The 16,892-nt window shown below is 55.6% G+C and overlaps 1 protein-coding gene across 1 annotated transcript in view; it reads left to right on the forward strand.

Moving 5' to 3' along the window:
• WNT4 (Wnt family member 4) overlaps positions 1-15,263 on the forward strand; it is a 33,471-nt gene extending 18,208 nt beyond the window's left edge. The window contains exon 5 of the mRNA XM_051856714.3: positions 138-15,263. Coding sequence (XP_051712674.1) covers positions 138-605 — 468 coding nt within the window. The 3' untranslated portion in view covers positions 606-15,263. The remainder of the gene's footprint in view (positions 1-137) is intronic.
• Positions 15,264-16,892: the final 1,629 nt, after the last annotated feature.

Below are 16,892 nucleotides of genomic sequence, written 5' to 3' on the forward strand. Positions count from 1 at the left end.
GGCCCATGCATGGCATCCAGTAGGCGCTTACTGTGGGGGAAGCGTGACAGGGAGTCCCCTCTGACTCGGTGGTATCCCCACCTTCCTTGCTCCCGTCCCCGGCGTCTCCTGACGGCCGCCTCTGTCCCGTCCCCCAGGCCATCCTGTCACACATGCGGGTGGAGTGCAAGTGCCACGGGGTGTCGGGCTCCTGCGAGGTGAAGACGTGCTGGCGGGCGGTGCCGCCCTTCCGCCAGGTGGGCCACGCGCTGAAGGAGAAGTTCGACGGCGCCACCGAGGTGGAGCCACGCCGGGTGGGCTCCTCCAGGGCCCTGGTGCCGCGCAACGCGCAGTTCAAGCCGCACACGGACGAGGACCTGGTGTACCTGGAGCCCAGCCCGGACTTCTGCGAGCAGGACTTACGCAGCGGCGTGCTGGGCACGAGGGGCCGCACCTGCAACAAGACGTCCAAGGCCATCGACGGCTGCGAGCTGCTGTGCTGCGGCCGCGGCTTCCACACGGCGCAGGTGGAGCTGGCGGAACGCTGCAGCTGCAAATTCCACTGGTGCTGCTTCGTCAAGTGCCGCCAGTGCCAGCGGCTGGTGGAGCTGCACACGTGCCGGTGACTGCCGCCGGCCCAGTGCCCGGGAAGGCCAGTAATTTAAACAGTGTCCCACCAGCTACCCCAAGAGATACTGGTTGTATTTTTGTTTTGGTTTGGTTTTTGGGTCCTCATGTTATTTATTGCCGAGATGAGGCAGGCAACCCCAAGGGCACCGACTGGGGCCTCCCCAAAGCCTGAGCCTTCGTGGCTGCCGCTGACCAAAGGGACCGTGTTCGTGCCCCTGGCTGTCCACACATGGCCGCTGCTGACCACTCGGTTACCTGTGTCCGCCTGGCTCCTTGCAGACTGAAGGTGGCTAACACGGAGTGCACCAGCCCTGCCCGCCAGTGGGGAGGACAGGCCCCCTCCTGCCTGGAAGAGGGCTCACGACTGTCCACCCCACACTGGCATGGAGAGCCCTGGAAAGGGAACGGCGGATGGCAGGTCAAGGGCGGCGGGTCACTTGAGCCCTCACCTGAGCACCTGTCTAATCTCCGTGGGACCTTCCAGCAAGCTAGAGCAGGCGGGATGAGGGCGGGAGAAGGCCACAGCCCCTGCTCGGACGCCAGCCTGTCCCAGCTGCCCCTTGGGAGGGGACAATGCCAACCTCCCCTTCCAGTCCTTCTCGACAGGAGCGTGGGCTGCCATCCTGGCTCAGAGCACAGCAGCCACAGCCCTAAGTCACCGCCTCACGGTGACTCTGGGAGGGAACACACACACACACACACACATGCACACGCACAGAGGGAAGGGCTGTACAAAAGTCCTGTCCCATGATGTCACTCATTTCATACAACTCACTGAGCACCATCCGTGCCATGTCCCCTGGTGATCACAACAGTCTGAAGGCAGACGAAACAGGGGTGAGTGCTTCTCTTCCAGCAGTGGGGGCAGTGCAGGCCGGGCCCCAGCAGCTGAGTGGAGAGCCGCAGACACCCCCTACTCAGAGGCGGGCACTGCAGGTCTCCGTGGGGCCGGGCTTTGGGGAGGGGACTCCAGCTGGAGGAAAGGGGGCAGGGAAGCAGCAGGAGCCAGAGACCACAGGATGAGCTGGCCATGCTGTTCCAGAGGGTGGAACAGGCTTGGAGGGAAGAGGGGAACAGCTGGAAGGCTGGTGAGGCCTCAGCCGCTGAGGACGCCCTCATACTGGAACCTGTAGGCCGCCGAGGCCTGGGGCACCATGGGGACTGCCAGACTCCAAGTCCAGGCCTGACACTGAATATCATCGGGAGCCCCAGCTTTCCCAAGCAAGACTGGCCCTGGACCCAGCTGCTTCTCAGCTGGACTCCCAACCACCAGAGGAATCTCCCATCAGCAGTCACCAAGTGGCCCCACGCTGGGGCCCCAGGCTCCAGGTTGATGGTCTGCCGTCCGGACCCCCCCAGGGGTTCCAGACTCCAAGCTCTTGCCTCCTGGGTTCAGTACTGAATCCCAAGTTCCAGATTTGTGGGCTTCGGCCTGCAGAAGCTCCCCAGGCCTTGTGGTCCGTGCCTCCTGCCACTGGCTCCCTCACCAGGAAGGTCGACCGCTTTGGCCCCCAGCCAAGCTCTCTGCTCAACGTCCATCCGAGGAGGCCAAAACCAAGTGGGATGCTTGAGCCACATTTGAATGGGGGGTAATCTCGGGGCAGGCCGGCCCTCATGGGGATGAAAGCTGAGCCGACTCAGTGTCCCCACAGCTGTGCAGCTAGGCTCAGCTCCCTCGCTGGCAGACAGAGAGAGCGTGGGGACCCCTCCCTTCAGAGACAAGGCAGAGCCATTCTCCCCGACCCAGGGGACCGAGGGCACTTCCCCAGGACCAAGTAAGAAGGGCTGTGCCCTCTGCCCGCCAGGGAGCTCCTCAAGGCTGACCCTCCTGGGGTTCTGAGGGCCAGGACCCCGGTCTGAGATGCTGGGAGTCACTGCCAGCACACCACCACTGCTGAGGTCAAGGGCATCCACAGCCACAGGAGGGTGTTTCCTTGGACACGCCCAGCCCCAGACTGTCCGTCTGAAAACAAGAGGGACTCGTGTACACCTGACAGCCCGCCCACCCTCGGTCCCACAGGGGCCTGGAAACTGGCCGCAGGGGCTACGTCCTGCCCAAACCGCCTTCCACTGGTCTTGTCCCAAGGCAAAGGCGATGTCCTCTGAGGCCTGCGTCTGGGTGAACCCCAGCTCTGGATGCTGCTACCCCACGCTGCGGCCCCCACCCCACCCCACCCCCAGTTTTTATACTAGGCTCCTTGCCACTGTGACAGCCCATGACATAGTCTGATGCACGATAAAATGATTATTTCTTTATCTTGTAATTGTGCCCGTGACTTTTTTTGTAGAAGAGAGGGAAGAGACTCGGGGAAAGGCACAGGGAAAGCAGGTGAATAGCAGCAACAGCGGGACCCCCGCTGCCTTGCTTCTTCTCAACAACTCGTTTGCAGGGGAAGAAGGACCCACTTGAATGTGGTCTGAGACGCCACCATGACCACTCAGGAGCTGTGTGTGTCTCACTGAGCCACAAGCAGGTTACCCTGGGCCCGAATGAGGTGAGCGGACCTCGGGGGGTGCGACACAGGAGGGGCACAGCAGAAGAGACTGCGGCTCCTGTCCGAGGCCTGTGGCCAGAGGTCAGTGCTAGGGTTAGGACCCGGTCAGAATGAGTCTGGGTGGACAAGTTCAAGTCACTCAAGTCAAAGCTACAGCTGATGGAGCTCCCTGCTACGGAGAGACCCAGGGCGGCTTCTCGGGAGCCTTCCCCCTGGCTGGGCGACATCCTCACCCTTACCCCACCCCCGCGGCAGCAGAGCCACAACAGCAGGGGGCAGTTGGCAGTCACACACTTGGCTTTCTAAAAGCCAGCAGGTGCGAGTGCAGGCGTGGGTGTGCGTGTGAAGAAAGGAGGGGCGCTGGAGACCGAGGATGGGCGGGGCTCAGGTGAGGGTGCATGGAAAGGACCCCTTCATCTTCACATGAGGGCCAAGGCAGAGGAAGGGACGGGCAACGCAGAAGGTCCCGAGGGCAGGGCCAAGGAGTGACAGTGCTCCTGCCCGCGCCCCCTGTTTTCTGGAACCGAGATAAGGTCCCAGGCTCTGCAGTCAGAGGGACCTGGACTGAACCCAGCGCTGCTACTTCCTCTCTAGGCGGGGACTTAGATAACTCTCTCCTCTCTAGGAGGGGCTCTCAGCTACTCCCTGCCCGCCCCCGTCACACACCTCACACGGGGAGGACGTTCCATATGCTAATGTATGCAAAACTCAGCACGAGGCTCCCTGTTCAGGGATGCAGGAGGCAGGTAAGGCAGTTACAAGAAACAGGGAGCCAGAGCAGGAAAGCAGAGTGGAACCGGTCAGGGGCTGAGGCAGGCGGCCCCCTCCCGGGGAGCAGAAGCAGGCTTCTAAAGGAGAGTCCCAGGCAGGGACGGGGCTGGCAAGGCCTGGGCAAAGCTGCCCTGGGGACCAAATTTGGGAACCCCTCATTTACCGTGATTCTTGTGAACGACTGCCAGGGGTGAGGCCAGGGAGCAGGAATCAAGTGGGCACAAGCAGGAAGGGAATACAGCCGGCTGGGGCTCCCCCGAGGGGACGAAGCTCTGGAGCCCATCCTTGGAGGCTGCCCTCCGAGCTCAGGCTGCAGGGCCCCGAGAGGGGTGTTAAACGGAGTGATACAGCGGCCCCCCCTGCTCGGCCTCGTCCGGAGAACAGCAGCTCGTGCACGGGAAACCTGGGGAGCACCAGCAAGCCTTCAGGTCCAACAGCAGCCACGCAAGGGCCGGAGGGCACAGAACAGGCAATCAGGGGACTCGGACTAGAAACAGAGGAAGGGAAAGGCAGAGGGAGGGAGGACGGGAGGAGCAAGGGGAGAAGACACAAGGAGACGGCGAGGGCAGCGCGGACAGACCTGCGGGCAGTGGCTGCAATGCAGCGCCAGGCAGCTCCCAGTCAGACAAAGTGCCGGGCTTCAGGAGAAAAGTGTCTGATCGGGGGTGGGAGGGTGGGAGCAGCAGTAGGGGGAGGGGTGTGCAGAGCGTGGCCCGGCCTAGCCCAGGCAATGACTTCATAGGCATCTGCTCCCATTCCTTCCTGAGCCGCCGGTCCTGGTGACCCCCTGCCCGGATCTCAAGGGTCTAGGCCAAGCAGGCGCTGACAGGGGAGAAAGGGGGCCCTTCTGGGCCAGGCCCCCAAGCCTGGCACGGTGCCTGCCAGGGGGAGGAGGGCCCAGAGGCCAGCCCTTGTCAGCATCCCGGCCGGCACTTCGGAGGCAATTAGCAGTCCAGCTGAGCTAATCCCCCGCCTGGCGAGGCCAACACAAACAGGCCCAGGCCGGGTGCACACTCGCCTCCCTGTTTGCTGAGGGGCCCAGTGGTCCGCCAAGAACAACACCAATAACCCAGGGCCTTCTCTGGGTTAAGAGGAGGACTCAGGCCTGCTGAAGAGCGGACAGTGCCCGGCAGAGCACACTCTGGCCAGGTGCCCTGGCGGCCCCAGAAAGGCAGCCACTGTTTCCAAGCCGTGGGCCAGGCGGGAAGAGGAAGCCGGACACAGGAGCCGTATTTTCTGATTCAGCACACACACACACCCCCATCCTGACCCACGCCACCTGCGAGGGAGCAGGGCCCAGCCCACACTTGTGCCACCTGGGCCAGTGCAACAACTGAGACCAGGAGGGGACAGGCCCTCTGGTCAGGCGCTCCCGGCCCAGGAAGGGACGAGACCACGAGTCTGGCCTTGGAGCAGGACCAGGCTCCAGCCCATCGGCAGCATCCCTGCACCTAGAAAGGCTGATGTGGAACCCGCAAGTTAGAGGAGGCTACGGGTGACCCAGGAGGAGAAACAAAGGGAGGCTCAGAGACTGCTGCCGGGGGAGACAGTGCGCAGGGCGGCAGGACTCCCAGGCCACGCTCTGCTGTGCGCTGCTCCTGCACCAGAAGTGGCTGCCCTGGGTTTCATTAGCTCAACCAGCAGCCACGGGAGAGCTCAGCTTAAGCAGACCCGAGCCCTCTTGCTCAGAGATGGATTCTAGACTGGGAGGCAGCATCTCCTCTTGGAACCAACCCCTCTACCCTCAATGTGGTTCCTCTCCCACCCAGGGGCCCTCTCTTCCCCTCACCCCCGAGTCCTCCCAGGCCTCCTGTCAGGAACATCAGGAACTGGCTTCCTTGGAAGATGACACCGCGACCTCCCAGTCGGGCTGGGTCCCCGGGACATGGCACCACGCTGGTCGCCCTTCGTGAACCCAGCAGCCAGGGCCAGTCCCGCACCCCCACAGCCCTGGCCAGCACTACTTCAGGTCCCACATGCAGATGAGAGCTGCGCGTGAGCACACACTTCCTGCTGTGTAGACCAGCCCAAAGGCAGCTGTGTGACTTATCCCCCCTTCCCAGATGAGACTGAGGCTCACCGCGGGGAAAACACTCGCCCAAGCCCAGAGCCCAGTCGGACGCACCGCCTCGCCATTTCCCTCACTCTCCGCTGGCTGGCGCTCTGACGGGTCCTGGCCACAGGTCCCCACCTCCCCACCAGGCGGTATCAGCTGCCTCTCGTGAGGCTGGGCAGAACTCTGCCCCTGTGCTAGAGACCTGCACCCCACTCTCCAGCCGGCCTCCTCTACAGGGCACCCTCAGGACGGCAGCTGGGCCAGGACACTTCAGGCCCAGCGGGGCTGTCGGCCCACCCCAAGCCCCCCAGGGGCTGCTCCCACACCTGGCTTAGAACATCGAGCCCGCCCAAGGTACAGACGAGCTGTTGAGTCCTTTTCCCCTTCAGTTCAGCCAGACAGGGAGGAATTTTTCAAAAAGCTCTTCTACGAGGACACTGAAGGAAAACAAACACACAGAAACAAGCAGACTTTAACCAGCACCCAGCCAGCTCCCAACACATGCTGCTCCCAGGGCTGCTCAGCGGCGCGGCCAGGGGTCACGGGCCAGCATCCTGGCTCCCACCTCGCGAGCGAGGGAAAACATGCTTTGGGCTGGGGTGGTGCTGAGGTCCCGGGCTGATCAGGTTTAGATGACACTACAATTTGCAGGGTCTCTCTCCTTGGAGTCTCCCCGTCCCTCCTCCTCTCCCTCCTGCCAGCACCTCCTGCAGCCTGGGCCTCCTCCCCCACCTCCTTGGAGAGCAGCTGCAGCCACCTGGGAAACTTCAACAATGGCTAATGGCTATCACAGCCAGGACAGGGCAAGCGGCTGCCCCTCAGATTCACCACGGGGCTGGACTGCATCCCGAAGTGACCAAAAGGGCTGCTGCTATGAATTCCTACTGCTCCAACCGTGAGCAAACCAAGCTGAGAAGGAGCAGCCCAGCGATCCAAACGAGCAGGGGCTGAGGAGGGGACCGCAGACCTGCTCTTCAGAAGGAGGAACGTGCCAGTGTGTGGGACGAGCCCCAGAGCTGAAGCTGCACGGACGCAGGCCACGCCTCACCAGCTGACCACAGGCGAGTTCACCCCTGGAGTTCTCAGCTGCCACCATCTGCTGTTGCAAAGGTCCATGTGCTAACTGAACCATAGTGCCGGTGGGTGTCCAGTAAACAGTGCCCTGTCCCACTCCCTTCACGTCTTTCTGGGGTCTCCTCCTCCAGCCACCCCAACCTCTCGGAACCTGGGACACACTCAGTGTGGCAGATGGTCCTGGTCCCCAACAGCTCAGGTGCCCATGCTCAACCACAGCGTGCCCCAGCTGACAGCAGGACCCCAGCCCGTGGAGGACAAGGCAGGGCCCTGGCCGATATCCACTCAAGGGTCAGAGCCCCACACAGGTCGCCCAGCAGAGGCACTGCTCGTGAGCCAGCAAGAGGTCCTCCACCTCTAACCTAGGTCCCTCCCCTTGAGAGACAAAACTCCTGCCTTGATAATTCTGACATTCCAAAATAAATCTTATGACCAAAAACAGATCAGAGCAACAGCGATTTAAAAACAAGCATTTGGGTTTGTACATACCACGTGTCCACCGATCAGTGGGTTCCTCCCCAGGGCGAGGGGTGTGGTAGAAACCTCTGGTGTCCCATCATCCCAACTCCCCTACTTGCCCACTCTGAACCTTGAACAACTCACTTAACCTGCCTCCCTGGGCAGAAACTGGCACTGAGTGGGTGTGAAGAAAAGCAGGCAAAGCACTCGCCTGCCCCTGTCACCGGCTGTGACTACTCCTGTTAACCTCAGGGACAGTCCTGCCGCTACCCCGGTCCTGGGAGCGTGTGCTGGGAGAGGCTGCAGATGTCAGAGGACACGCGCTCCTCACTGTGGTTTGTATCCCCTCAACTGCGAGCCCCTCCGGGTGGGATCGGCAACCTCTACTTCAAATGGTAGGTGGGTAGGGAGTTGGGGAGGTGGTATGGAATGAACGGCCAATGAATGTAAATACGAGTGCTAGGAAAAAAGCAACACAACCATCTCCAGAGGCCTAGACAGGCACAAGAGGCTGAAGCTGACGGCGGACGCCACGGGAGAGGGCGCTAATTCTCTAAAGCTCCAAACCCATGGCTCTGCGGCTGCTTCTCTGTACTCCTCCTAAACAAAGGAGTCCGGGCAGTGGATTAAACCACCTCCGCCCACTGCTGTCCTGCATTTCGGGACCCCGTAATTTCCCTTTCAGAGCCCCTGGGAAGAGACTCAGCCTAGGTCTACGGCCCTGGTCCCTGTGCAAGGCCTCCCTGAAGGCCCTCACGGCTTTGTTCTAAACGATGCCCTGGGCGGCCATCTGACCCGCTGTCTCCTGGTCGTGTCTGCGAGTTCCCGAGGCCTCGGCCAAAGACAACAGTGTGGGCGCATTTCTTTGGGGCCCAGAGCGGAAGGCTCCCCAGCACCTGGGAGCAGCTGGAAGTTGGATCTCAAGGACTCATCACTGCTGGTCTCCCCGTCCCGTGCCAAGTACACTGTAAACAAGTCTTCCCGGTGGCTCCCTGCAGCTGCTCCCCGAGGGGTCAAGAGGGAGACAAACAGCCTAGAATCTGGGCAGCCCACAGCTTGCAAGAGAGAACCTGCTCTGAAAGGTGGTCCCTTGCTGCAGCCAGGCCTGCACAGCTGGCCCTGTGCCCAGAGCTTTGGATGGGCTCCCTACTGCTGAGGACTGTGCAGGGTGCCAGGCTGCTGGGACCCCAGGAGCCGCGGGGCCTGTGTCACACTGCTGTAGGTCCCACTGTTTTACAAGCTGGCGGGGAGAACGAGCTCACTGGGGCGGAGATGCCTGGATGCTGGGCTGTTGTGCGTGATCCTGTTTGCTATAAAACAGTCAGACATTCCTAGGACCTGGAACCGCGCCGAGGCCATGGAGTTAGCCTTCCCGGCCATATATCTCCAGGCGGGGGACAGGCCTGAGACATCTGAGATAATAAAGACATGACTGTCTCAGTCCTGGGGCTTGTCTCCCCTTCGTCCCAGGGCTCAGCAGCCAGCAAGGAGTTTAAAGACGTCCTCCCCCTTCTCCTGGGAAAGTACAAACGTATGGGCTCTACAGCCCCACTCGGGGAGCTTCCCCAGAACCAGGCCTAGCCCAGGATGCCTGCTCTCGGCTCACCAGAGCTCAGCAGAGCAGAAGGTGGCGATCGGGGCGCCACACAGAAGCAAGGAGCTGGGTTGGAGTGAATGCTCCTCACATGCCATGGTCTGTGCACATATCCCTAATGCTCACCAGCCTTACATGACACAAGGACTTAATTTTAGGAAAAAAGAAACTAAAGCTGGAGAGGCTAATGGACTTGCCCAAAGCCACAGTGATCAGAGGCACAGACACAGCTGAAACCTGGATCTTACTCCAAAGCCTGAAACTCAGGGGGAAGTGTTAAACTGTTCAAAAAAAAAAAAAAAAAAAAAAAAAAAAAAAAAAAAAAAAAAAAAAACTCGTTCTCCTCTAACTTCCAGTTTCTCATCCTCAAAGGGGAGAGGGAGAAGGTGCTTCTAAGATCTCAAGAGAAAGGCTCAAATCAGGGAGGCAAAACCCAGACTCCTCGATGTGGAAGCCGATGCAGCAGCTCCACCTGGCCGCCCACAGTCCCTCCTGCCTCCATCTAACAAGCGAGGGCAACGGCCTGTCCCGCAGGTGCCTGGCTGCACTGGGGAAACTCAAGGACATGAGAGGAATTCAGGAGGCGCTTGCCCACCCTGTGCAGTGGTGGAAGGCCAGTCCTAGCCCTCCTAACCAGAGCGCACTGGCTGGAAAGGGGCATCTCTCTCTCTCTCTCTCTCACACTCTCACACACACACACACACACACACACCAGGTGCTCAAGTAGAGAGAGCACGAGACTCAGAACCAAAAAGCTCCAGTTTAATCCATGAAATCTTGGAGATGCTAGACTCCCAGCCAGTTTTCTCCTTTATAAAATAAACACCTGTTCGACTTGCTGTGCAGGCTCTTATGACAACAAACATGAGAGCGTGTTTTTAGCAGCTTTATAAACTGATGGCATTATCTATCACCCACATATCCCTTTTCCTTGTTGGCGTCTTCTGCATTTCTGGCTTCTCCTCTTCTCTCTGCATTTCTTTTCTTCCAACATCTGAACTCAATAGGTGCTCAAAGCCACGCTGGATACAAAGAGAGGCTCAAACACAGGTTAAGAGAAGGTGACAGAGACCTAAGACCAGAGTGTGAGACCAGAACCCACTGGCTGCCAAGGAACTGAAGGATCAGGCCTGCCGAGGGACAGGCGGGTCCGAGGTCTACTTGCTTCTGTCTGCAGAAGCGTCAGCCCTGTTCAAGGCCCTCTCGGTCTGGCTGCAGGGCCTCGAGACTACAGTTTGGCTTCCCCCTCATCCAGTTAGGTTCCACTAGCCCATAGGATCCTAACAATCTACCCCTAAGTCACCTGCTTTTTCCATAATCTACTCACAGACGTTTGCAAACTGGGGAGCGTCAACTATTGTTTGTACAACTGCCCTCCTGGGAAGCAAAATAGGATTTAGAGAAAACAAGCAGTTGGGATTCTTCCCGAATAACACAGGGGAAAATTGAACACTCCCCTTACCTCTCTGGCCACCTGGGTTGAGACCTGTATGGGAACGGGGAGGCCACCTGGTCTAACGGTCCCAATGCACGCTTCTGCTCACTCTCAATCAGCCCAACTTCTCTAGAGCCCTGAGATAAACCAATGCTGCCCAAGCCCCACCTCACATCCAGGACTTCACTATTCCCAAATGCGATGCAGTAGGTAGGAATGGAATGTCTATACAGAGAAGGCCTTGGTCTACAGCTGCCCCAAAGACATGGTCTGCACCAAGGCTCAATGCATGGCCCAACCTAAAAAAAGAGACAGTAAGGACCGATGGTTGGCTGAAGGTTAACGACAAGTCATGCAGTTTCAGGAGAACCAAGCCAACTCCAGTCTGTGTAAGGAATGGAAAGCAGTATCCCTGGCTTTACAGGGTAGTAGTCTCCAACGTGGAAGCACAGGTTATAGCCAGAGGGCAGGGGGACTTTTCCCAGTAATTCTGGAGACTGTTCTCTTAGGGGCAGTAAGAGAGAAACTCAAGAAATGCTGCCAAGTCCCAGGTGCACAACCAACCAGACTTTTCCTGCTGTTTCTCTGCCATCTAGTGGCTGCTCTGGGCCATTGCAGGCCCACATCAAGGTCTTTCATCCCTTCTATCTCCCTGTGGGTACCACTTAGCCAGGCACACTGCTGGGTGCTTCTCCTACATTATGCTTGGTCTCCACAACACTGCAAGGTAGGCATCAGTCCACTTATCAAATGGGATACCCAAGGCTTACAGAAGTCACCTGTGGTAGGTTGCAGAGGATCACCAGAAAAAGTGATACCAAAGTCTACTCTCATCCCTGCATCACCCCTCCTGAAGAGTCAGAGGTCCCAAGGCTATAGACAATTCCAATTTCTCCACGAATCCTGCATGCTCCAAGCAGTTCCTGGCTGGTTACTCTCCTGCTCAATGGGATGCACACTGACGTGCACACCCAGCTGCCTCCAGCCTCACAACACAGCACTGAACACTGGAAACACTACCTGAGTGACCCTCTCCACGTGAAGACTGAGAGGCCACTCAGATACATGTGCCTGACCGTTCAGTGGGAGATTACCCATAACAGCCAAAAGGTGGAAACAACATTAGCACCTATCAACAAGGAAAAAGCAATCTGCAGTACATCCACACAGTGGCTACTACGCACATCACAAAAAGGAACCAGCGCTATGGCATAGCAGGTAAGACCACTGTCTGCAGTGCTGGCATCCCAAAATGGGCGCTGGTTTGAGTCCCAGCTGCTCCACTTCCCATCTAGCTCTCTGCTATGGCCTGGGAAAGCAGGAGAAGATGGCCCAAGTCCTTGGGTCCCTGCACCCGCGTGGGAAACCTGGAAGAAGCTCCTGGCTCTTGGCTTCAGATCAGTGCAGCTCCGGCCGTTGCAGCAAATTGGAGAGTGAACCAGCTGATGGAAGACCTCTCTCTCTCTCTCTCTCTCTCTCCTTCTCTCTGTGCAACTCTTTCAAATAAATAAATAAATAAATAAATAAATAAATAAATAAATAAGCAACGGTGTAATGTAATGGCAGAAACTGCAACATGGATTAACCTTGACCACAGTTCAGGGACACAAGCTGCCACAAATTATACATATTCGGACGCCACTGAAATGAAACGTCAGAACAGGCCAATCTACAGAGACAGAAGATGAATCCGAGGTTACTTAGGGCTGAGGGGCATGGTGTAAGGGTTTTGGGGGATGAGAGCTCAAGGGTATGAGGTTTTTTTCCGAGATAAAATCCACTGACTTGCACACCTTAAGCATGCGATCTGTGTGGTACATGCATTACATCTCAAGAAAGCTTTACACTGGCACCAACCCACTAAAAGGGAGGGCTGACCAACCTCCAAACGCCTGGCAGCTGTCCAGTTAGCTGAGAAAGGTGCCTACCACTGCCATCCCCAAACTGCTGTTAACCAGCTCCACCAGGGCCACCTGCTAACTCCACACACACGCCCTGGAGCCGCGGCAGCCTCCGCCTGCCAACGCGCTTTCCCTCCCTTCCGCCTTGGTCCTTCCTCTTCAAATAAATTTTTAAAAATTCAAATAAATAAAATAAATTTTTAAAAATTTAAATAATTTATTTGAAAGGCAGAATGTATAGAGAGAGGGAAAGACAGAGAGATCTTCCACCCACCCATTCACTCCCCACATGGCTGCAAGGGCTGGAGCTGGGCCAGTCTGAAGCCAGGAACCAGGAACTCCTGGGTTTCCCACATGGACTGCAGAGGCCAATGACTCGGGCCATCTGCTGCTGCTTTCACAGGCCATTAGCAGGGAGCTGGAAGGGAAATGGAGCAGCTGGGACTCGAACCGGCACCCCTATGAACTGCCAGCATCACAAGGCGGCAGCTTTTACCTGCTACGCCACGGTGCCAGCTCAGTGCTTACTCTTTCACGGCGCCCCCTAAAGCATGAGTCCAACCCTTCTGAGACTGGTCATTCATTAGTATTTAGGAGGCAGTACACATTGCAGGAAAGACATCAGTTTCAGAATCAGAAGAGACCTGGAGGCAAGCTGTGGTCTTAGGGTTAGATGCTTTGTTGTGGACAACTTAGCCACTCAGCATCAATTTCCCATAAAATCCTTGTGAGTAAGCGCAGGCCACCATTATGGAAATAACCCTGCATCATTTGGGGGATAATATTCAATGACACAGGCCACAGTGCCAGACATCAGGAACACATCGGGCAATCCTACCTGATGTTCCCATCTCACTGCTCTTAACTTTCAGTCTTGTGGCCCACAACCTAAAAAACGCCTTGTCTGCGGAGTTCCTGCTTCCCATAATCTGCTAAAGCCCGAGTTCTACTACTCTTCATTATCAAGTTGCCCAGCCAGTCCTTTGAGAACGTTAAATGCTCTGATGTGTGACCATACAAAGTCCTGGAAGAGCATACGACCCAGGTTGGTTCTGCCACTGACTATGCTTTCTACAACTCTGAGCAGCAGCCTCCCTTCTCCTCATGTAAAATGAGGGACTGAGGACAACCTCAGATCTCTCCGAAGTGGACAAGACATTCCCCTAAAACCTGTGGTCACTAACTGTTTAAAAAGCAAACAATACAGGGGAGAACATTGTGGCATAGTGGGTAAAGTCACTACTTGTGACGCCAGCATCCCATACAGACAATGGTTCATGTCCTGGCTGTTTCACTTCCAATCCAGCTCTGTGCTAATGGCCTAGGAAAACAGCAGAGAGTGGCCCAAGTATTTGGGTCCCTGTCACCCAATGGGAGATTCGGAAGGAGTTCCAGGTTCCTGGTTTGGGCCTAGCCCAGGCCTGGCTATTGTAAAATCATTTGGAGAGCCAACAAGTGGATCAAAGATCTCTTTGTCTCTCTCTCTCTCTCTCTCTCTCTCTAACTCTGACTTTCAAATAAATAATTTTTTAAAAAAATTTTATAAGCAAACAATACATTTAAATGAGGCAGAAAAGATACCTGTAACCAGAAAGCAAAATAAACTCTTGGGGTCAGACTGGGCTCTTGCTAAATTTTCACTGTCACTGGCGCCATCCTGTCAGCCTTTCTCCAACACGGGCTGTAACTCTTCTTTTTCTATAGGAATGCACTGGGATTTGTTACTACAGTGTCAAAAAACTCCTGAGAGTGCTTTAAATACTTCAGAGACTACAATATCTTCAAGACAATTAAAAACCACAGGAGAACTAAACAATAATCTAAAAGCTGTCTAACTCTTTAAAAGAGTTCTGTGTCATAAATCCTAGATTTTTGAGAAGCAGTTCTTCCCCCTTTTTGGCCTTGGAAGATTTTTATTAAAACCTCAAAAGTTTACGGTCTCAGAGCTGACAGCACTGCAGGGCCCCTGCCTCTGCTGTGTCCAGGACACTGACCGGCATCTCTGACAGCTCACGTCTTTTACTCGCTTGCCTGTCTTCCCCTACTAGAAGGTAAACTCCGTGGGCAGGAGGAAGTTTGTCTTGGCCACCTGCTCATGGTAGGCATTAAATCAATCAATCAATCAATCCATCAATGGGTGTTATGCAGGTGAAGGAACTACACAATAACCCCAAGGCACACCACAGAAAACTGCAGCTCGATAAGCAATGTGGCTGGAAATCACTGTGGGCAGTGAACAGATGTGGCAGAACTCAAACTGAGTACTGACAAACAATCACATGCGCTCCCACTGTCCCCACGAGCCACCCTCCCTGAGGGAGGCCAGACTGTGCTTTCTCCATCACTACTGTTACTGCTCCCAGAGGGGCACAGGTCACCAATCCCTAGATCACTGGTTAATCCTTGGCGACCTCAAAGTTACACTTCCTTAGAACCCCCATCAAAGCAAAGAGAATAAGGTTGATGAAAAGCAACACTGGCCTGGCCTAAAAAGGGTTTGGCCACTAAACAGCTATACAAACCTAAGTGTCTCCCTTCCCAGAGCCCACACTGCTATTCTAAAATATAACGAATTACTTCTGGCCTGCCTACCTCCCAGAGATTGTGGGGATCAACTGAAAGAATGTGCACCACTGTGCAAACGTAAAATCCTGCTCATTCCTTTCAGGGAGGAAACACAGGCCTCAGCACATCTTAGCAGACACTGGGGTCTTACCCAGAGGGACTGGAGGGGTCACAAGAAATACTGCTGGGACTGCCTGACAGATTTCTGAACTATTAAACATGGCCTCCAGGAAACACCCCATTCAAACAGAGCAGCCATTCAGGGCATCTTCGTAGGTGTCGGGATCTCTGAGCAGCAAGTTCCCCTGCAGATACCACACAGCAGCTAACAATAAACAGCTAAATACTGTTTGAAGTACGATACCCATATTAACTTCTCTTTTTTTTTTTTTTTTTTTTTTAATTTTTGACAGGCAGAGTGGACAGTGAGAGAGAGAGACAGAGAGAAAGGTCTTCCTTTTGCCGTTGGTTCACCCTCCAATGGCCGCCGCGGCTGGCACGCTGCGGCCGGCGCACCGCGCTGATCCGATGGCAGGAGCCAGGAGCCAGGTGCTTTTCCTGGTCTCCCATGGGGTGCAGGGCCCAAGCACCTGGGCCATCCTCCACTGCACTCCCTGGCCACAGCAGAGAGCTGGCCTGGAAGAGGGGCAACCGGGACAGAATCCGGCGCCCCGACCGGGACTAGAACCCGGTGTGCCGGCGCCGCTAGGCGGAGGATTAGCCTAGTGAGCCACGGCGCCGGCCTCCATATTAACTTCTCTAACGCTGCCCAACCCCTGCGAGGTGATTACTGATACAATCCTCACAAAACAGCCAAGGTCAAGAGCTTGCCCAAGATCATACGGCTAGTAACGATGGAGCCGAGATTCCAACCTGGGCAGTCTGGCTCTTGAGTCCCTGCTCCCAGTCACTACTCTGTCTCCTGCAAAATGGACAAGACCCAGACCAGTGTCCTTGAAAGGAATGCCCCTAACCAAAAGTAAATCACAGTGGGCGATTTACTAACATTATAAAAGGGGATGTCATTCCATGAGAATTCTTGGAAAGACAGAGCTGTGCCTGTCCTTTCATTGGAGGAGGGGAAGAAGGGAAAGATAGATTATCCCTGATCTTCACGACAACTCCACAAAACGTTAGCAGATATTACTAGCTCAATTTTACAGATGTATCCAGTCAAGACTCAAAACAACATAATATGCTCAAACGTGGCTAGGTATTAACAGAGCCAGATCAAATTTAGGCCCTCCTACTTCAAGGTGGAGATACTTTTTCTACTATTCAATACTGTTTCTCTTTGAAATTAAAAAGTTCGATGTAGAACTGGCACTGGAATGATTCCTTAAACGTGAATAACAGCAGCAAATGTGCCACCGATTCTACATGTTCTCTAAGGGGGGCCTCCCGAGTACCTCTAAGAATAGACACTTTAGCAATCTAGTTGTACCACTGAATTTTATTTATGCTTGGATCCTACTGGTACAGGGAAACAAGATCCCTAAAAGGGAAATACCTGTCTGCCACCATTAAGAAGTCTTATTAGGGGCCGGTGCTGTGGCATAGCAGGTAAAGCCACCGCCTACAGTGCCGGCATCCCATATGGGCTCCAGTTTGAGTCCCGGCTGCTCTATTTCTGATCCAGCTCCCTGCTAATACACCTGGGAATGTAGTTGAGGATGACCCCAGTACTTGGGTACCGCTGCCTGCATGGGAGATCTGGATGGAATCCCAGGCTCCTGGCTTCAGCCTGGCCCAGCCCTGGCTGTTGCAGCCATTTGGGGAGTCAACCACTAGTTGGAAGGTCTCTGTCTTTCTCTCTCACTGTAACTCTGCCATTCAAATAAATAAATAAATCTTTAAAAAGAAAAGAAACTGCTGGGTCTGCATCAAACACAGAAGCTGTTTCATGTGACACCTGTGCTGTTTCTAAACTGGG

This window comes from Oryctolagus cuniculus, chromosome 7, assembly GCF_051225735.1.
Source record: "Oryctolagus cuniculus isolate XC-2025 breed Fujian yellow rabbit chromosome 7, ASM5122573v1, whole genome shotgun sequence".
Lineage (NCBI taxonomy): Eukaryota > Metazoa > Chordata > Mammalia > Lagomorpha > Leporidae > Oryctolagus > Oryctolagus cuniculus.